Raw genomic sequence first — 18,125 nt, forward strand, 5'->3', positions numbered from 1 at the left:
CTCATCCATTGGGTAGACCGGCTAGCCAGTGCTGTTTCCCTTCCCTCAGTGCTAAGTCACAAATCACACCCACCCTTTACACGGAGCTGGGGATCTGAACTCAGGTTCTCATGCCTTGTGGCAGGCTCTTCATGGACAGCCATTTCCTCAGCTGCCCATTGAAGGGCCAGGTGGCTCTGGAACATGGCTAAACATGGATCAAGCACGCAGACGTTTTACCCGAATCATCTTTTCTTCTAGCATCAGGTGTTTTGCTTCTTAAGAGGCTGGACCCTCGCCTACCAGCAACTCTTTGTCCTTAGGAAAAGCTTATCAGGGTTCACAACGGCAAAGGCCTCTGACACCAGTAAGTAGAGTCTCTGTTTAGTCCATGTCGCCTGTCCACAGAGGTCAGATACGCATGAGGCTGACCAGGACTCTGTCTTCACACCTGCTCCAATGCGGCAACCTGCACACTTGCTCCTTTAAATCGGGGCAGTTTGTTCACACTCCTACTGCACTAGCAGAGCAGTTGCACAACCCACCTAACTTTAAAGGGGAAGCTCAATTAGGAGGGCACACCCTTACCGCTCAGCTGACCGTATTTTTCCTCCTCTGTGACCATATTTTTCTTTTCTTCCATGCACTGGAGATACTGATAAAATTTTCACTTGTTTTCTCATGGGAAAACAAGCTAGCAGGGTCCCCGGAGGCAAAAATTCTAATCATGCTTTGCAGTGTTTCTAAGTCTGCTATGATCTTCTGGCCTGAAAACACTGTCTAGGTTTGGATAAAAATTCTGCCTATCATCCTTGGATTAGGAGGGAAGGACAGAGGCCCAAGAGGCTGGCTCCAGAACTTTTTCTGGGTTCTTGGTAAGCATTTCCAAAGAAGGACAGCATTCCTGGGTTCCATTGGAATACTGGGTGAGTGGGACCTATTAATCATCTCCTGAAACTGGCTGTAGGGAAACCTGGGATCGCAGTTTCTCTTTCCAATGGATACACCTGCCTCTGTGTAACTCTAGGGACCAGTGCCCAGTTCCCAACTCCTCTACTCCGCAGGTGTCTGCCCTCACCCCAGGCTTTCTGTGACTTCCACCTTCACTCTGTCTTGAAGGCATTTCTGACTCCTCCAAGTTCCCATGTTGCTTGCATCTCTCCCTACATGCCCTATTTGTGTTATCAGTGTTTTGTAAATACCACACTTCTCCACTAGGATGTGAGCTTTTGGACACTCTAGAAGTTGCTTAGATTCATCTAAAACAGACCTGATCACACACATGAACTTTATTATGCAGTTCCAAATGATTCAAAGAATAAATCTCTAGGATTTTCCCAAGAGTCTTTCTGTGGGGAGTGCTTAGGACCTCTCAAGTGAAAGATGGTTCATGGATGGACGGACGGACAACAGAATAGTTTGAGTATGCACAGAGGCCAGTTAGTATTTCACAGGGAGAATGAACAAGTTTATTCTCCTCAGAGAGTTCTTGATGAACAAACTCACACATACTAGTTCTTGGAACGGAGGGAACCAAATTAGAGTGGGGATGACTCAGAGAAACCTCTCGCCAGTCTGTGAAGAGAGGCCCACACCCTACTGTGGTGGGCAACTCACCTAGGTGCACAAGTATGTAACTATATTTTGGTCAGGATTTAACTCTTTGGTACAGAGGAAGCTGCACTGGGCCAGGATTGTGGGATGTTTCTGCGCCACTGGCAATCTTCAGGGTCTAAGCTGATTGTACGGGAAAAAGGTGTAGAGGATTTTGTAAATGCCATGACCACTCTGTGTCTTTGTTTCTCATGTGAAATGTCCCCTTGGATGAGGTGGAACGATTGCAAACCCTCAGGTCCTGCAAGGGATCAGCAAGTCACAACAGCTGGGGCCAGAGGGATACCGCCCAAGTGAGAAGAACTCACCCCCCCCCCCCCCACACACACCACATTAAGAGGAGACCCAAGTACCACCTCCTCCTTCCAGATGGCAGAAAGAGAATAAATGGAACTCATTCTTGTACCTTCTGGATCCTTTTGGGTGGTCCTGAAGACAAGATGGTATATGGGGAATAGAGGAGGACAAGAATATGGTATGAGCGTCATACACGGTGGCATGAGACTCACACACATCTCTGTTTCATATGAACTAAAACAGACTTCACCTGATACTTTCTTATATCACCTCCAGCTCAACACAAGATATAGGGGAATGGTTCACCTGTTGGGTACACTGGGACTGTCTTCTGAGTTGAGATTTCTCTGTCTTAACCATCCTCTACTATTGACTCAAGAGAAGTATGCTGAAGCAAACATCTCCACTCCAGAAAAGCAAGAAACAGTGGCCCTGGCAGCTTCATGAACGCGAGTCCAAGAGAAGGTATTCCATTCATGACCTTTGAGTGGATGAACTACTTTCTTTCAAAGTTGCCAGTAGACGCCTCACGTCAGAATCTAGTGCTATACAATGACGCTCAGTTGCCAGGAGGGTACCAAAGGATAAATGTGTTGTATTCACATGAATCCTAATGACAAACACACTGCAGTTATAAGCACATTGTAGATACACGGAACAGTCTCTATATAGTCTGAACGTAGATACAAAATAAGTTACAGTTGCTTTGTTTTCCATGACAGTAGGAGTGTAGCAGACAGTCACTGGGTCAGTGGCCGGGGAGCAAGCCAAGGAAAAGGCCAAGAGGAGGATGGAGGGCACTGAGTACAGTGGGGGTTTGTGCCAAGAACACTGAAACTCTACAGAGAACAAGGTCCCAGTCCTCTCAAGATGGTCTTCTGGGAACTAGCACAAAGTCCTGCTTGGTGACATCCAGTGGCTGAATTTGAGCTGGGATGCTCAAGGTGAATGGATGGGAGGCTCAGCAGGAATAGGCACAAACAGCATCTAGCAGGTCAGCCCACTCTCCTGATGGCTTGGTTGGACTTCTGTGATGTTGGGAACATGAGGCACAGGGCCAGAAGGCACAGTTTGCTTCTAGGAGATGGCAGATGGTCAGATTGATGGCCCACCAAATGCTGGTGAGCGCTTTTCCTTTGCCTGGATACTCTGGAAGGCTGTATGAGGGGGTTGTGTGTTCAGATGGTGCTGTGCTCTGTCACCAGATAGCAACATAGGGACCGTTATCCATCACAGAACAGGGACAAATGGAGGATCAGAATCCTCTCTCTTTGGGACCTCAGGAGTTTGAGAAAGTCACCTGAACTACTGAGTCTCTGGTTCTTCACCTGACAAATGCAGAACAGGGGTGATATATATTGCCTAGGGCATTAGTGAAGACCTCAGGGACCAACATGTATAAAGTGCCTAACACTGCTCCTGCCACATAGTAGGGGCTTGGTATATGTAAAGAAACTGAGTATCCAGACAGCCTGGGCCTGATAAATCCTTGAACTACAAACACCCTGTCCATGAAGACCACAGGGCAGCTTCCTTGTGCTTTTCTACCAAGGTTTTCCCTTTCTCTCCCTATCTGGGATTCTTGAAGACAAAATGGCAGACAGAGTTCAATTAAGTTCAAGTTTGTTGAGGAAGACAGAGTTTTCCGTTTAGAAAGATACAAAGAACATGGGCCAGTGTCTCTTCAGGTCTGGGATGTAGTGCCCTAAGGAGGTTTCTCCATTTGATTATCCTCCCCTAGCTTCTCCTTTCCCTCACAGCTCCTAGCCCCTGAGTAAATTTCTAATTAGGAAGCCAAAGAGGAAAAATTAAAGCACAGAAAAGAAAGCAAATTGTCTACTCCATGGAAAGCCTTTCCCATCTTCTCAGAGCCAAGGTGTGGAGGCACTGGGGGTAGGGTGGCTTGGGCCATCTGTGGACCAGTCAACTGCCTCATGTCTCTGGGGAATGGGGGAGAGAGCGGAAGTTTAGAGACGCAGGCTTTTATCCTGGGATAGAGGAGGTACAGCTGCCCTTCTCCCAACCCTGGGAACTTGGAAGTGTTCAAACAAAGATGAACCCTTCTCATCTATATGTCAAGTCACGTGTGTGTGTGTGTGTGTGTGTGTGTGTCTATGGTCATCATGCCCTTTCTCTCTTCTAACACTGCCTGTCTGATTACCTGGATCTGTCACTCAGATACTTTCCTCTTAGATGGAGGGAGGAGGTGGGCAGGCAGCTCATTGGGCAATTCATGCCCCTCTAGCTTGACTTTGATAAGGTGGTTGGCCAGGGCAAACTCCTCATCATCCAACATGCCATCCTTGTCGATGTCGGCTAGTTTCCAGATCTTGCCCAGCACACTGTTGGGCAGCTTGGAGCGTACCATCTCTTTTTTGGCATTGGCACCTGTGATCTTGCCATCCACTGGGGACAGGGTATAGAAGATCTCGTCATACATAGGCTTGTCTCGGGCCACCACCCACTCAGCATCATCAATACCTTCCCCGGCCCCCTCTCCATAGCCATGCCCGAAGGGGCCTTGCAGGGTTCCCTCGAATGCTCCGCCTTTCACCATCTGGACAGGTCGCTGGGTCTCTTCCTGGCGCACCAGCACCATGAGCTGGGCAATGTCGTGTGCCAGCATGTCATCTACCACCTCCAGCAGCTTGCTCTTCAGTGGCTGGAATTTGCTGAAGTCCTGGGCCTGCAGCTGGTCCTGAAAGGGAAGGAAAAGGGAGGGAGTAGAACACAAGGGAAGATTTTCCACATCAGGGAAGGTGCTTCCTACTAACTCTAGAATGCTTGCCCAGTTCTTTCTGGTGAAGGCAGTGAGGCCAAGGGACTGTGTGAGGAGACAAGAAGAACAAGGGCCTGGGGTGGGGGAACTCTTTAAGGTGGTGGCCCTCTGAGAAGGAGTCCTGTGGGTCTCCAGGAGAGCTTATGTTTGAAAAACACAAAGCAAAATGTTTTCATTTCCTGACTACTAGTCCACTCTCCTCAGTGCCCTGGGAGGTAGAGAAGTCATACACTATTCATATTTAGTGAGAAGGTCAAGGTGATGGGGGTTGAAAATTAAGGCAACTATAACCACGACAAAAGCCAACAGTCACTCCCAGCTTTACTATTCTCAATTAGGATACTCACTGGAATTGCCTAATGAGATGTCTCAAAAGTTTGGAGCCCTTCCAAGCATTCTGACCTAGTAGGCACTGGCAGGCATGTTGACTTTATAAAAGCTGGTCCCCTTGCCAGGGCTACCAGCCCACATCATAAAAGAAAGATGCTTTCCTTTCAAGACCTTTGCACGGAGAGAGCAAGAAGGGTACACCGTACTGAGAAAAGGTACCACCATGTGGCAGAGTGTAATAAGGAATATGGGTTAACTTAAAATGTAAGAGCTAGCTAATAATAAGCCCGAGCCATTGGTTGAGTATTTATAAGTAACATTAAGCCTCTGTGTGGTAATTTGGGGGAGCAGCTGCTGGGTATTTGGGATCAAGCAGCTTCTTGATAAGAAACTTCCGCCAACACCTTTACAATCTTGAAAGTCCCTCAACCTAGAATATCCAATTTCTACTTGTTTCTTGTTCAGTAGTTCTCAACCTTCCTAATGTTGCAACCCTTTAACACTGCTCTTCATGATATGGTGAACCCCCAAACCAGAACATAATTTTTATTGCTACTCTATAACTATAATTTTGTTACTGTTATAAATAGTAATGTAAATATCTGTGTTTTCTGGTAGTCTTAGGTGACCCCAGTGGAAGAGTTGGTCCATTCCAAAAGGGTTTCAACTCACAGGTTGAGAACTACTGTTCTAGGAGGACACAACTGCCCACTGCTGCCCTGCTCTGGCCACAGCAATCTCATTACATGGATAGGGGAAGAGGCCAGGAAACAAGGATTGGCACATGGAGTACACTGCAGAAAACTTAAAGGATCCACAGCTACAGTTCAAGGGCAAGGTTGGGAGGACACTTTTCACCTCCTCTCTAGGGCTGAGTGAGGAAGAAGGACTATGGAGAGCAGAACAGGGCTCTATGCTAAGGATCTTGCAGACAAGACATTTCCCTGGGTTTCCAGCACTTGTGTACAAACCTCTTTGCACTCCCTGTTTCAAGATGACACAAAGGCTCAGTGTGCATCTATGGCATGGTGGCTTCTTGCTTGGCTCCTGGGGACAGTTCCCAGCTTTTCACCTTAAGGGTAATGCGAATGCTTTGCTGGGAAAATGCTAAGACCTTAGCTGATTCTTGTACAAAAGGCAGATGAAGATGTTCCTTCTGAGAAGACCACACACACACACACACACACACACACACATGCCAAGGGGCGGCTCTAGGTTCAAGGGCTTCCAACATCCCCCAAAGATGCGGCCACAAACTATTCCCAAGAAGGGAATAACCGAAGCACTTAAGGGTCTTTATTGTTATCCTAGAGATGGTAGAGATGAGCCCTTCACTAGGTAAAGTCTTCAGTGTCACCAAACACACCCATGCCTTTGGGGTTGCTGGGCTGTTTCTCCCCTGGCTTGGCTATGGCACTTGCTGTGAGTAGTGGTCCTTCAGGAAGGACGTATCTAATGCCACCTCCTTGCATCCGACTTTGGGTTTCTCCCAGGAGCTCTGCCTGCCCCTTCATTCTCGGGCAGCCAGCTAGTGTGACACTGCCTCCCTCCATAGGGTCTCTGACCCTCATTACCTGCATCCTCTTCAGGTTGGGGAAGTCCCCGGGGGAGATCTGGTGCTCTCGTTCAATCCGGCCATAAATCTCAGCCAGGTTGTTCACCAGTTCCTTCTTTTTGGTGTCCTTCCCAAACACGGAGGGCATCTCCTTCTTCAAGGAGCTGATGATGTAGGCATGGACCTGACAAAGAGGGACAGAGGACAACCTCATGAGGAGCCCAGACTGGTCCTTCTAGTCCTTCCTTCTGCCTTTGCTTCCGAGACCATTTCTCTCTCCATCCCTCACAGTGTCGGGAAGTAAGGTCACAGTGGTGGGGGTGAGAATGATGTCATTGCTGATGCTGCAGAGCTGTCCGCAGTGGTACCCGCTGAGCACAAAGGCATCTAGTGCAGTGGTGAAGATTTTCACACTGTTTCTCTCCATTGACATCAGCCTGTTCTGTTTACAGATGCAGAAAAAAGGCACAGAGAAACTATAAAAGCATAGCTATCCTGAGGGTCACTGGGGTGCGCATGGAACCAACCTGGCCATCTAACCACCCACGATCTCCTATCCAAGGGACTGCAGTTCTTACAACTGACCCCTACCTATGAACCTGTCTAAACTCCACCTTTCGGGGCCAGCCTTACCTTGGCCAGCCGGGCTCTCTTGATGAGGTCATTGAGCTTTCGAAGGGCAGCATTACGGGGGAGACTCTGGATGTCTCTGAACAAGTCCTGCTCTTCAGCTTCAAAGAGCTTTCGGTTGTCAGGAATGAGGAGAGGGTGGGACCAGAAGGAGCCGATGTAAACCCGAATCACCTCTGGTGTGTTCACAATCTTGCCCAGGGACCACATGAGGGCCCCGTAGACCCGCATCAGCTGCTGGGTCTCAATCTGGTCCGCCTTGTTCAGCACCACTCGCATCTTGTCCTCGTGGTTCTTGAGAGCCTTAATGACTTCTGAGAACTCGTCAGAGATGTCCAGCTTGTGGGCATCAAAGAGCAGGATGATGCGGTCCACCCGCTCAGCAAACCATTCAAGGACAGCAGCAAAATCATACCCTGCGGCAGAGGCATAGTCAGTGGGAGGAGCTTTGGGGCATGGACCTATAGTGAAGGGTCTGATGTAAGACAACACAGTCTTGGAAAGAGTCTTTGGGTTCAGAGCCTGGCTCCTCCCATTTGGTTCTTTGACCCTGAGCAAATTTCTCTCTCTCTCTCTCTCTCTCTCTCTCTCTCTCTCTCTCTCTCTCTCTCTCTCTCTCTCTCTCTCTCTCTCTGTGTGTGTGTGTGTATGCAGTAGTGGGAATCAAACCTAGGGTCTCATGCATGCTATATAGGGTCTCATGCATGCTATATAAATGCTCTTTTACTGGGCTCTAGCCCCAAGCCTCCTTAGCATGTTCCATCTGTAGAATGGTCGTTAGTGAATATTTGGCCAGTAGGATGATGGAGATGATGCTCAGAAAATGCTGGGTTCTATGATAAGCATTGCTACTCCCACAAAGGGCAGCCACTACCCAGTTATCGTCTTATTAAAGTCAGGGTCTAGAGTTCCTGCTGGGAAAAAAAAGTCTAGACATTGCTTTTGTGCTGAGATTGTGAGGTAGGGTCTTACTGTCTTGCAGTAGCTCATATGGGCCTTGAACTTCTTAGAAACGCCAGTTTAGCCTCAAACTTAAACACCACCCCCATCCCCCATACCATACCCACCCCTGCCTCAGCCTCCAAAGTGCTGAGATTCCAGCAGCGCATCCTCATCAGCTTGGACTGGTTTCTGTTTTGAATCTGAATTTGAATAAAGGCTCGGAAATTCTTTACAAGGTACCGTCAGCAAGACAGAAAATGCAAGTGGCCACACCCATCCCTGATTGGGACGAACTCCTTACAGACTCAAGTGACTTGTTCTCCTATAGCTCCCAGGCTCACTTCCTTCCTTGCTCCTCTGCTGCAGTCCCAAATTCCCATCTCCTATTCTGTATGGAGTCCTTTCCTGAGGATGTGACTGGGCCGCTGGCAGCCACACCTTGTTATCCAGCACTGAGCTACTTTAAATCCGCTGGTTCCGGGAACTCTAGAGTGCCTGCTCTGCTTGGTGCCAAGCAGCTGTGGATCATGGAGAAGGTCATGGTTTGGCTATGCAGTGGAATCCAAAAGATTCATATTGGGGGGACTGGTTGCCAATTGATTTTAGTGTAGTGAGGGGCTGTGGGCTGCTTTCCTGCAGCCTTGCTCCTGATCGCCGCGCTAGCTTGTGCCCCGAAATAATTACACGGAAACTGTATTCTTTTAAAGACTGCCTGGCCTGTTACTCACATATTGACTAATCTAATAATCTTTGTAACACCATGAGCGGTGTCTTACCGGGAAGTTTCTAGCGTACGTCCATCTTGGGCTGGAGCTTCATCGCATCTGGCATCTCTCTCTGAGGAGAGGCACGGTGGTCTGCCTAACTTAGGAGAGGCGTGGCATCTTACTGAACCATCTACCTCACTTCCTTCTTCCTGTTCTGTCTACTCCGCCCACCTAAGGGCTGGCCAATCAAATGGGCCAGGCAGTTTCTTTATTAGCCAATGGGAGTCCTCCATCATTTTAGGAAGTGAATGGATCATGAGTTCTCTGAGACAACACCTCAAGGAGGTTTGGGTAGGCATTTATCCCCCTCCCCCTCTCTCTCTTTCTCTCTGCGTGTGTGTGTGTGTGTGTGTGTGTGTGTGTGTGTGTGTGTGTGTAGATATATGTACATCTGTGTTCATGAATGTGGATGCCAGAGACCAACCTTGGGAAGGTCATTCTTCAGGAACCATCCTCCATGTTCTTCAATACATATTATTGTATCGAAATAATACAATATTCTCATTGGCCTGGAACTCACCAAATGGGCTATGCTGGTTTCCCAGAAAGCCCCAGGAATCCCCCTGTGTCAGCTTCCCCAGTGCCAGGATTAGCAATATAAAGGGACACCACTTCTACACCCAGCTTTTATTATGTGGGTTGCAGGGCTCAAACTCAGGTCCTAATGTTTACATAACAAGCACTTCACAAACTGAGCTACATCTCCCTAACAACAACGGGTACCCATTTCCCTCATGTAATTAGGGACCTCTCCCTGTGGCCCCAACCTGAACAAAGCAGCCTTATCCTCCTCTATCCCCACTGCACCCAGGGTGCACATGGTAGGTCCTCCATCTGCATCTGCTGCACACAGTATACACAGAATCCTGTTCTGCCTTTTCTGGGAAACAGAGAACAGCACATTTCTGGGCCTTAGTCTTCCACTCTCTAAACCAGGACCCACCAATGCCTTGACCACAGGGTTGTGAGGATCAAATCTAAGAAAAGCAGGTGACATTCTTACTTATGACCGTGGCCAAATGCCGGGTCCCTTTATAGAGAACTCCTCTGTGTGTCGCCACAGGATGGAGCTTGCTCTGTGGGTCTGTGTTTCTGTAGGATCACTGGCCTGGGTGTGATCCCTGTAGTTTCTACTCAGTTATTAACTTGATATGCTATGCAATCGAATCCCCTCGCTTATCCTTGGTCGCTGTTTCCGGGATGGATGATCTCTGCACTTCCTTTCTTGGTTTACAATTCTCTGTGTCTTCATCCAGAGGTGTGAGGATGGGGAACACAGTAAGATGAAGAAGAGACACAAAAATGCTTTTACATCTAGGGAGAGGGAAAGGCTGGAGGCCGCTGCCTCTGTGCCCTGGGCATGCCTACAGGAAGCCTCCTCCAGTCTGCTGACAAGCAGATGGCTTCCAGGAACCTTTCCTCTGATGGGATGAGCACAGAGGCCTCCTATTAATCCTCCCACTTCTGCAAATTCTGCAGGCTCCGGTAGCTGCTATCAACTGACAAGCAGGGAGAAGCCTCCTCTGTGGTGTGTGGTTGGGAAGACCATGAGACTGAAGCTGTGCCTCTGCAAGCTCCCTTAATGCTCACCCTCCTAGCTCCTGACTACTCGGGGGCCCGTGCAACCTCTAGGATGAATGTGAGCTGCTTCCATAGCCTGGACTTATGTGTGACCCCAGAAACAGAGGTATGGGAAAGGCAAAGCTGGGCACAGTCAGGAGGGGAACACAGGGCTTTCTTTCCCATTTGTTTTCTGAATGGCCTTCTGCAAGTCTGAACCTCTTTTACTTGGATGTAAAAAAAATATAGATAGTAAACTGGCTTAATGGAGGGCCCATGGTGTAGCCATGAAAAGCAGACCTGATACTAGGAGGAGGAGGGAACTCAGTCTAGATGGAGACCGCCCTAATGCCCAGGATGCACAGCGTGCCCAAGGTGACTACCTGATACACCCCTTTATCTCAGGAATGGCTCCGAGACCCTCAGTAACGACTCCTGAACACTTTCAATAGCCTATGGTCTCCGAATCATAGGGTGGAGTGACAGAATACAGAGTGGTCCTTCCTGGATTCTTCCTGGAATGTCTACCGGCACCCAGAGATCCAATGGGTAGGCTCCAGGCTAGAGTCTGGGAAGCCTGCAGGGATCTGCAGCTCCCGCCCCAGGGCTCCAGGGACTAGGAAGAAAGCATTTCTAATTAATGCCAGGCAGGAGGAAATCAATGAGACAAACTCAATAAGCAGGACCACTCCTTAATAACCCAGCACTTCCCTTGCTGTCTTCTGATATACGGTGCCGTGTTCTTTGCATTTTCAGCTGCAAAACAAAACTCAGTGGAGGATCTCTACAGCCTTCCATCACCCAGAGTGAACAGGGTGTATGCATCTTGCACAAAAGGGAGTACAGACATAGAGAGGTGAGTTAAGGGCATTCCGAAGTACGCAGCCAAACCAGATGCTAGTAAATGAAGGCTTAGAACCCAGATCCACACTCTCTTAGCTCTTAGTCCCAGGTGAGCCTGCAACCCAGAGGCCGGAGGCTTACTTATAATGGACATATAGCATACCCCTTCCCAAATCTGTTAAATTGTAGGGATGCTTTAAAAAGAGGGAGATATAGAGACATGCAGCATCAAATGGGAGCCTTTAGCTGACAATACGGAGCAATACCCTGGGCACTTCCAGGAAACAACCACAAAGAATGGTTCAAGCAGACCCATCACAGGCCTCAGGTGACCACGAAACTGGCAGTGAGGCCTTCAGAAGGCATCGGGGCCCAGCTGCTCTGTGCATGCATGGGTTTAGCAGCTCATCCTCTGAGGAGCCCGGGGTAGTGCTCAGGGGTAGGCTAGGGATGTAGGCTACAAGCTGTATTGGCAAAGACCCCTGAAGTCTCAAGAGGAAACCTGGAGAAGACAAGTTAGCCCCCATTCCTGCCTGGCCTTTCCCAATAGGTTTTGGGAATGTACTGGATGCTGAGGACTGGGACTCGGGAGACCAGGACTCACATCCCAACTGTGTCACCTGCTCTGAGCCTACTGAGCACTTGGGCCAGGGGGCTCCATCTGTGTGCAGTCATGGGATGAGAGCATGAAGCCCCGGTGTGGCTTTCCCAGTGTGGAACTGGCGGATTCAGTCTGAAACACAGTCAGGAAATGTACCTTCCATGTGAGAAGGCATGAGGCCTTCCAGCGCCCTCTGCACACTGCAACATCCGTGCTCCTTCCCGGTAATGAACCAGGGCCAGCCACATCCTGCCCCTTCCAGGAACAGCTTTCTGTCTGCCTTTCCTGCCTCCTCCAGAGACTCTTCTTTCAGAACTGAGTGCAAGCTTGAAACTTCACGGACTTGTCTTCTCTATAGACATACACCCCAACCTCTGGCCTGGACAGAAGGCCATGCTGAGACAAAGACCATACTGTTTGACATTAGCCTAGGGCAGAATGCTCATCGCAATGATGGTCGAGGCTCTGGGTGCCCCGAAGAGCAACTGCCAGGGGTTGGGCAGTCTAGAGTAAGATTGTCTCTGTGCTGACTTGATTCTAACTCTTCTGTTAAGCCATAAGCCCTGAGCCAGGCAGAGGCATGGTGAGGGGACTGTGGGCTTAATCAGCAGGACCATCTGAGGGGACCTGGCCCACCTGGGCTTGAGGAGGGTGGTAGGAAGCACTCAATCGACTATGGCCAACCCTATAAGTGAAGGAAGTCTGGGCATTCAACTGTAGATTGGTGTAGACACTTGTGTGTGGGTGTCAGGAGGTGTATATACATGTATGTGGGGGGAGGCAGGGTGTGGGTATATGTGTGAAGGATGTGTAAGTGGGGGTGGGGAAGTCTGGAGGGGCTTAAACTGGAACTCTGGCTTTATGGCTAACCACAAGGAAGGATGGGAGAGCTTGTGTATGAAGACAATGTTCCTGAATCGGGTCCCATCACCACCACCACCACCTGGATCACTGAGGTATCTGATATCCTCCCGGACTGTTTTTTTTTTTTTTTTTTTTTTCAGGGTGCTGAAATCAGCACTGCTCTGGGCTGGTGGCAGCTCCACCTCCAGCTTCTCTTCTCTCTGTCTCTCTGGCTGCTTTGGCCAGTAGCTGCACCAGTCTAGACTCAGGATGGCAGAGAGCACCCTAGCAGAGTCATTGTTTTGTTCAGAGAAGGGAGGAGCCTGATGCATTCTCAGTTCTTGGAAGGAGGGGGTGGAAACATAATCAAGATCGCCAGTGCCCAGTGTGTGTAGCGCAGGTCTGAAGACAAAGGCAGGGGAGGGCGTGGAGAACGGAAAAGAACGGAGCAGGACAGGGAGGTGGAAGATAGGAGTCCCTGAAGACGAGGCTGCATTGTACATCTGCACAGGCCCAAATTCAAGGGTGATGAATCACACAGCTGACCCTGGTCATGTAACATGCAGCCTTGGAGAGCCGCTAAAGAGGGAAGAGGTCTGTGGACTTTGTCATAAGTCTCTACAATGCATTTCCCTGAGACTTCGGGGGCTTTGTCAGGCCACAGCCCTGAACTACAAGTCCAAGTCTAGTGCCCTTGGGCCCCTCAAGGCTGTCCTCTCCAGGCCTGATCACTGACCTAGCAGGTGCATGAGTTGCAAATGCCTGCAGCATATGGTACCACTCTGTCACTGTTACCCTGTGAGTCTTACATCCTTTAAGGCCTAGACTCAGACCCAGGGCTCTGGGGTACAGACTGACGGATCCTCATTCCACCAGAGCCCAGAGTTAGGGACCAAGGGGCCAGGCTTCCTGGACCCCATCACAGGACACCAATTATAGTAACTGGGAACACGGTTTGCCAGATGCCCTCCCGATTCAGCTGCTTCTTTCCTCTCTCCTTTCCAAGTTTTACCTCCTGGGACAGAGAGGGGGTCCTGCTCAGATATTTTGTAAGGCCTCACTCCCAACATGGCTTTAGAAGTGGGGCTCCAGGAAGGCCTATCCAGGGCTCACCTAGAGAAGGCTATTTCCCAAAGGGTTCTCTGGCAGTCTCTCCCATTGTTTGGGCTCACACACAGCTACTGTGTGGCCCCAAGAAGCTGAGCCTTTCTATACTCACGTTTCCTAGAGGAGAGTTACTCCTAGCAGGGGAGAGAAGCTCAGAACCTTCCCTGGCACTGCTAAGCCTCAAGGATCCACAGCCATGGGCCATATGCCTGTTGGTCCATGACTATCTTCTCTGAGGCTTGGGCGTAAATAGGTACTGAGTTGCACAGGTCATGCCCTTGAGGAAGGGGTTCCTGGATCCTGCTGCTGTGGCAAGATGGATAGACAGATCTACGTCAGTAAGGAGTCATGGAGCGAATGGTGCTGAGGCACATGCCACAGGGAGGCCTGTGTCACCTGAGGTCAACTCAGGAGAGAGCCCTGGCCACTTCCCAGAGAGACTTGCCAGTACAAGGCTGACCCTTCCCGGAGGCAGACTTCTGAGTGCTAATTTGGTCCCAGTCCAGGCTGCTGGCACCAGGTTTGGTGAGAGTGCATCTCATCTGATTTTCCTGCTAAAAGCATAACACAGAAAGGCTAGGCCAGTGGGGTATTGGGGTACGGACCTGTAACTTAAGAGGATCAGGAGTTCAAGGCCAGCCTTCAAAAATCCTAAACCCACACTGAAAGGGTAATGGGCTACTCAGAGGCACATAGCAGAAACGACAGGAGTGGGTGACCAGCTCAACACCCTCCAGGAACGCCCCTTACCTCGACTGATCCTCTGCTTCTCCCCGGAGAGGATCCCTGGTGTGTCAATGACACTGATACTCTCCAGCACGGCATTGGGCAGCTGGGCACACACAAACCTGCATGGGTGGTGAGAGGAAGGCTATGGTGAGCTACTGAGGCACCTCGCTGCCTCACCTTCAAGGCTTCAATCACCCGACCCTCCCGTGGGCCGCCGCGGGGTACCAGGTCACCTGCTGTGGGCATGCTAGGTATGCCGGTTAATCCCAGGAGTGAGTTATGGTTCTCTTGCCACCTACCATATCCTGTTTTGGAGGGCTTGGTACCCAGGGTGCTTGATAAAATGCTGGCTGCTCTACAGTGAAATCCTACCTCCCGAATGTGTCCAAAGCCTTGTTTTAAATGCCTCTGGCTTCAAGTCTTTAATGATCCCGGGCCTGCCACTTCCTTCCTTGAAAGGCTTCACCTAGCTTGGCGAACTCCTGATGGCCAATCAGAACTCTACCTCCTCCAGTGCTTCCAGTCACGGGGCAGGAGGAGCCTGGAAATCTGCATATAGTCAGGGTATGGCAACCCCCTTCCGATTTGATCATTCTGCATCCCCCCCATCACTGTGCGTCCTACATGTGTTCTGCAAGCCTTATTTAGCATGAGATAGTAAGCAGATAGACACAGAGCAGAAGATCACAAACCCACAGGAAGCCATGCTGAAAGTGACTGCGGTATGCCTGGAGATCTGTTCTTTGAAAAACTCCCCAGGTGACTTTGTCAAGGGTCCTATGACAAACCAATTTGGATCCCTGCCTCTGGTGGAGGCAAAATGCTCGCTGTATACGGCAATGACAAGCCAGGGTGTAGAGGTGCCAGCATCCCAGAGCCAAAGAAGGGTTTGTTAGAACCCTGGCAGAGAGATGGTTTGGGAGAAGGGTTTCCTCAGGGAGGTAGCATTGGGGCTATCCTTGAAAGATGAGTCATACCACCCAGGAGTGTGTTATTTGGACATCTACAGAGCTAGCTCAGCCAGACGTTACTCTAGGATGACTGTCTAATGGTACTCAGGAGGAGCAGCGATGGGTGCTGACGAGGTGTGAAACTCTATAGCCGGCACCGGACTGATGAGTGGTCACTACTGGCAGGCCCCAGTTGGCCCTATTAGCCACTGTCTCAGTGGTGTGTGCACACTGTCACCTGTCTTCTAGTTGGAGGGTCCTACACTAAGCCCCTTTCTTTTGTCTCTCCCTGCTTGTATTTTTCTTTCCCGCTTCCTGGAACCCCTTTGCTCACCCTTCTGGTGTCATTTCCCCATCGCTTCATGCCCAGATCAAATGCCGGCTTTCCCACATCACCTTTTGGGACTACTCTCCCCTGCTGTGAAATAGGCAGCTTATCTTCCTTCAGGAGCCAAGGACTAGACTGAGTCTTACTTCTCTCTCATGCTGAGCTCACCACGCTGCTGCCTCCAAGCACTCCACCCCCGGGTACCATGCCTGGGGGATGGGACAGTTCTTTTTTTTTTTTTTTTTTTTTTTTTTTTTTTTTTTTTTTTTTTTGGTTTTTCGAGACAGGGTTTCTCTGTGGCTTTGGAGCCTGTCTTGGAACTAGCTCTTGTAGACCAGGCTGGTCTCGAACTCACAGAGATCCGCCTGCCTCTGCCTCCCGAGTGCTGGGACAGTTCTTAAGACAGCTGCTCTGCTTTCTTTCCTCAGTCTGTTTCACCGGAGCCGCACGTACAGGAACCCTGAAGGAACCTCACCTGTGTCTGCTCCTTCCAGTTAACATTTTCATCCCCGAAAGGGAAGCAAAGCTTTAAGGGGAGATGGAGTCGCCTTCTGTGTACTCCCCAACCCCACAGAGCCTTCACATCTAGGCCTTTAATGAATCATTTTCAGAATATTTTAAATTATATTTTTCCCTACCATTTAAAAGAGAAAGTGGTTCAGCAAGACTGACAATGAGGCTGCGTCTTCCCTCACCCTTTTCCCCCTCAATTCCAAGTTTGAAATCCACACAGTCACAGCTACCCGCTCTCTAGATGCTTTTCCTCTCTCAGGTTATCTTTATGTTTGCAAGAGGAGAGTGGGGTGTCCAGAGAGTCTGTGACTTGCATTTTGTCATCTTATGGATGAAGACCGCAGTATTGAAAGAGGTTATGTGTTGTTAACCAGACTTTTCACGCATATGCATCCTTGGTTTCAAAAGTCGAATTAATCATATAGTCAGTGGGCCCTCCTGGGTTTGGTTCATGACATAAAGGCACTCCTCCCTCAGGAATGTGCTGGCTACTATGGTAATTACATAGATCTGTTATCATAACTGACCATATGCCATTACACAGAGATACTATTATCACTGTAAGCACAGTTATCCTGAAGGAGCTTAACCGCTAGCCTTGGCCCTCCCATCTCTTTTGATGACTGACTCTCAGGTACCCCAAGTTCTTCTCTCCTCTCTCCTGGAAACTAGCTCATCTTTGCCTCTGAAGAATGAAGCTCCCTCACTGACTCACAGTCACTGGCTACAAACTGAGGTACCCGAAATCGAATGCATCATGTCTCCCACCCCCAGACGCCCCGGTTCACCCCCAGCTGACTCATCCTTCTACATCCCTTTCAACACATACTATTCTGTGTTTTAGTATTCCATGTGCCTCTCTCCCCCTCTACCTGGATCAGGCCTCTGTCCCTGAGCTCCAGGTAGCCGAAACTCCTGGTCTCAAGGACCCTACCTCTGTGTACCTCAGTACCCACCACCCGGATCCATTTATGCAGATTCAACTTTCCTTTCTAAGAAGCCACGCCCACCTCCTGAGGATCCTCCCTAGTAGACCAACTCCCCACAAGTGATTCTTGTCCCCCAGGAAACATGTCCTGCCAGTTGGCATTCCACACTGTCCCACACCAGGTCACCTGTCCCTTCTTGTCTCAAAGTGCTATGGGTTACAGGTCACTACAGGAACGTTTACAGGATAAGAGATAACAAGAACGTTTCTGGGCAACAAGTCTCAGTTTCCAGAGATGGAAATGCTATCAATGGGTACCCATTTCTCTCACTGAAAAATTAGGAAATCAGTTTAAAGATAAATTTGAAATTCTTTTAAGTATGTGTTTCTATGTGTGTCTGTGCTGGGTGGTGCTGGATCCCCTACAGTGAGCTGTTGGAAGTCAGTACTGTGGACGGAACTTGAGTATTCTGTTCTTAACCTCTGAGCCATCTTCCCAGTCCAGGAATCGAATTTAAAAACAAAAAGCAGGAAATTCACACAGTCATTAGCCGTCGTCCCATAACCTACCATTTCTGTTAGTTACTATGCACAGACACTAGCCGTCCTAACCATAACCTACCAGTTCTGTTAGTTACTATGCACAGATACTAGCCGTCCTAACAATAACCTACCATTTCTGTTAGGTACTGTGCAGGGACACTAGCCGTCCTAACCATAACCTACCAGTTCTGTTAGATACTCTACCCGGTGTTCAGACTCTCACTTGCCTCTGCTTTAACCCGGCCAACGATATTGTTGTCCTATATTACACAGGAGCAAAATGAGGC

At 49.4% G+C, this 18,125-nt stretch overlaps 1 protein-coding gene across 1 annotated transcript in view; it reads right to left on the reverse strand.

The window, feature by feature from the left end:
* Positions 1 to 1,250: 1,250 nt before the first annotated feature.
* Positions 1,251 to 18,125, reverse strand: part of Ehd3 (EH domain containing 3) — a 29,180-nt gene continuing 12,305 nt past the window's right edge. The window contains exons 3-6 of the mRNA XM_038318371.1: positions 14,598 to 14,695; positions 7,188 to 7,600; positions 6,574 to 6,738; positions 1,251 to 4,588 (exon numbers count right to left, since the gene is read on the reverse strand). Coding sequence (XP_038174299.1) covers positions 4,061 to 4,588; positions 6,574 to 6,738; positions 7,188 to 7,600; positions 14,598 to 14,695 — 1,204 coding nt within the window. The 3' untranslated portion in view covers positions 1,251 to 4,060. The remainder of the gene's footprint in view (positions 4,589 to 6,573; positions 6,739 to 7,187; positions 7,601 to 14,597; positions 14,696 to 18,125) is intronic.

Source organism: Arvicola amphibius, chromosome 2, assembly GCF_903992535.2.
Source record: "Arvicola amphibius chromosome 2, mArvAmp1.2, whole genome shotgun sequence".
Classification (NCBI taxonomy): Eukaryota; Metazoa; Chordata; class Mammalia; order Rodentia; family Cricetidae; genus Arvicola; species Arvicola amphibius.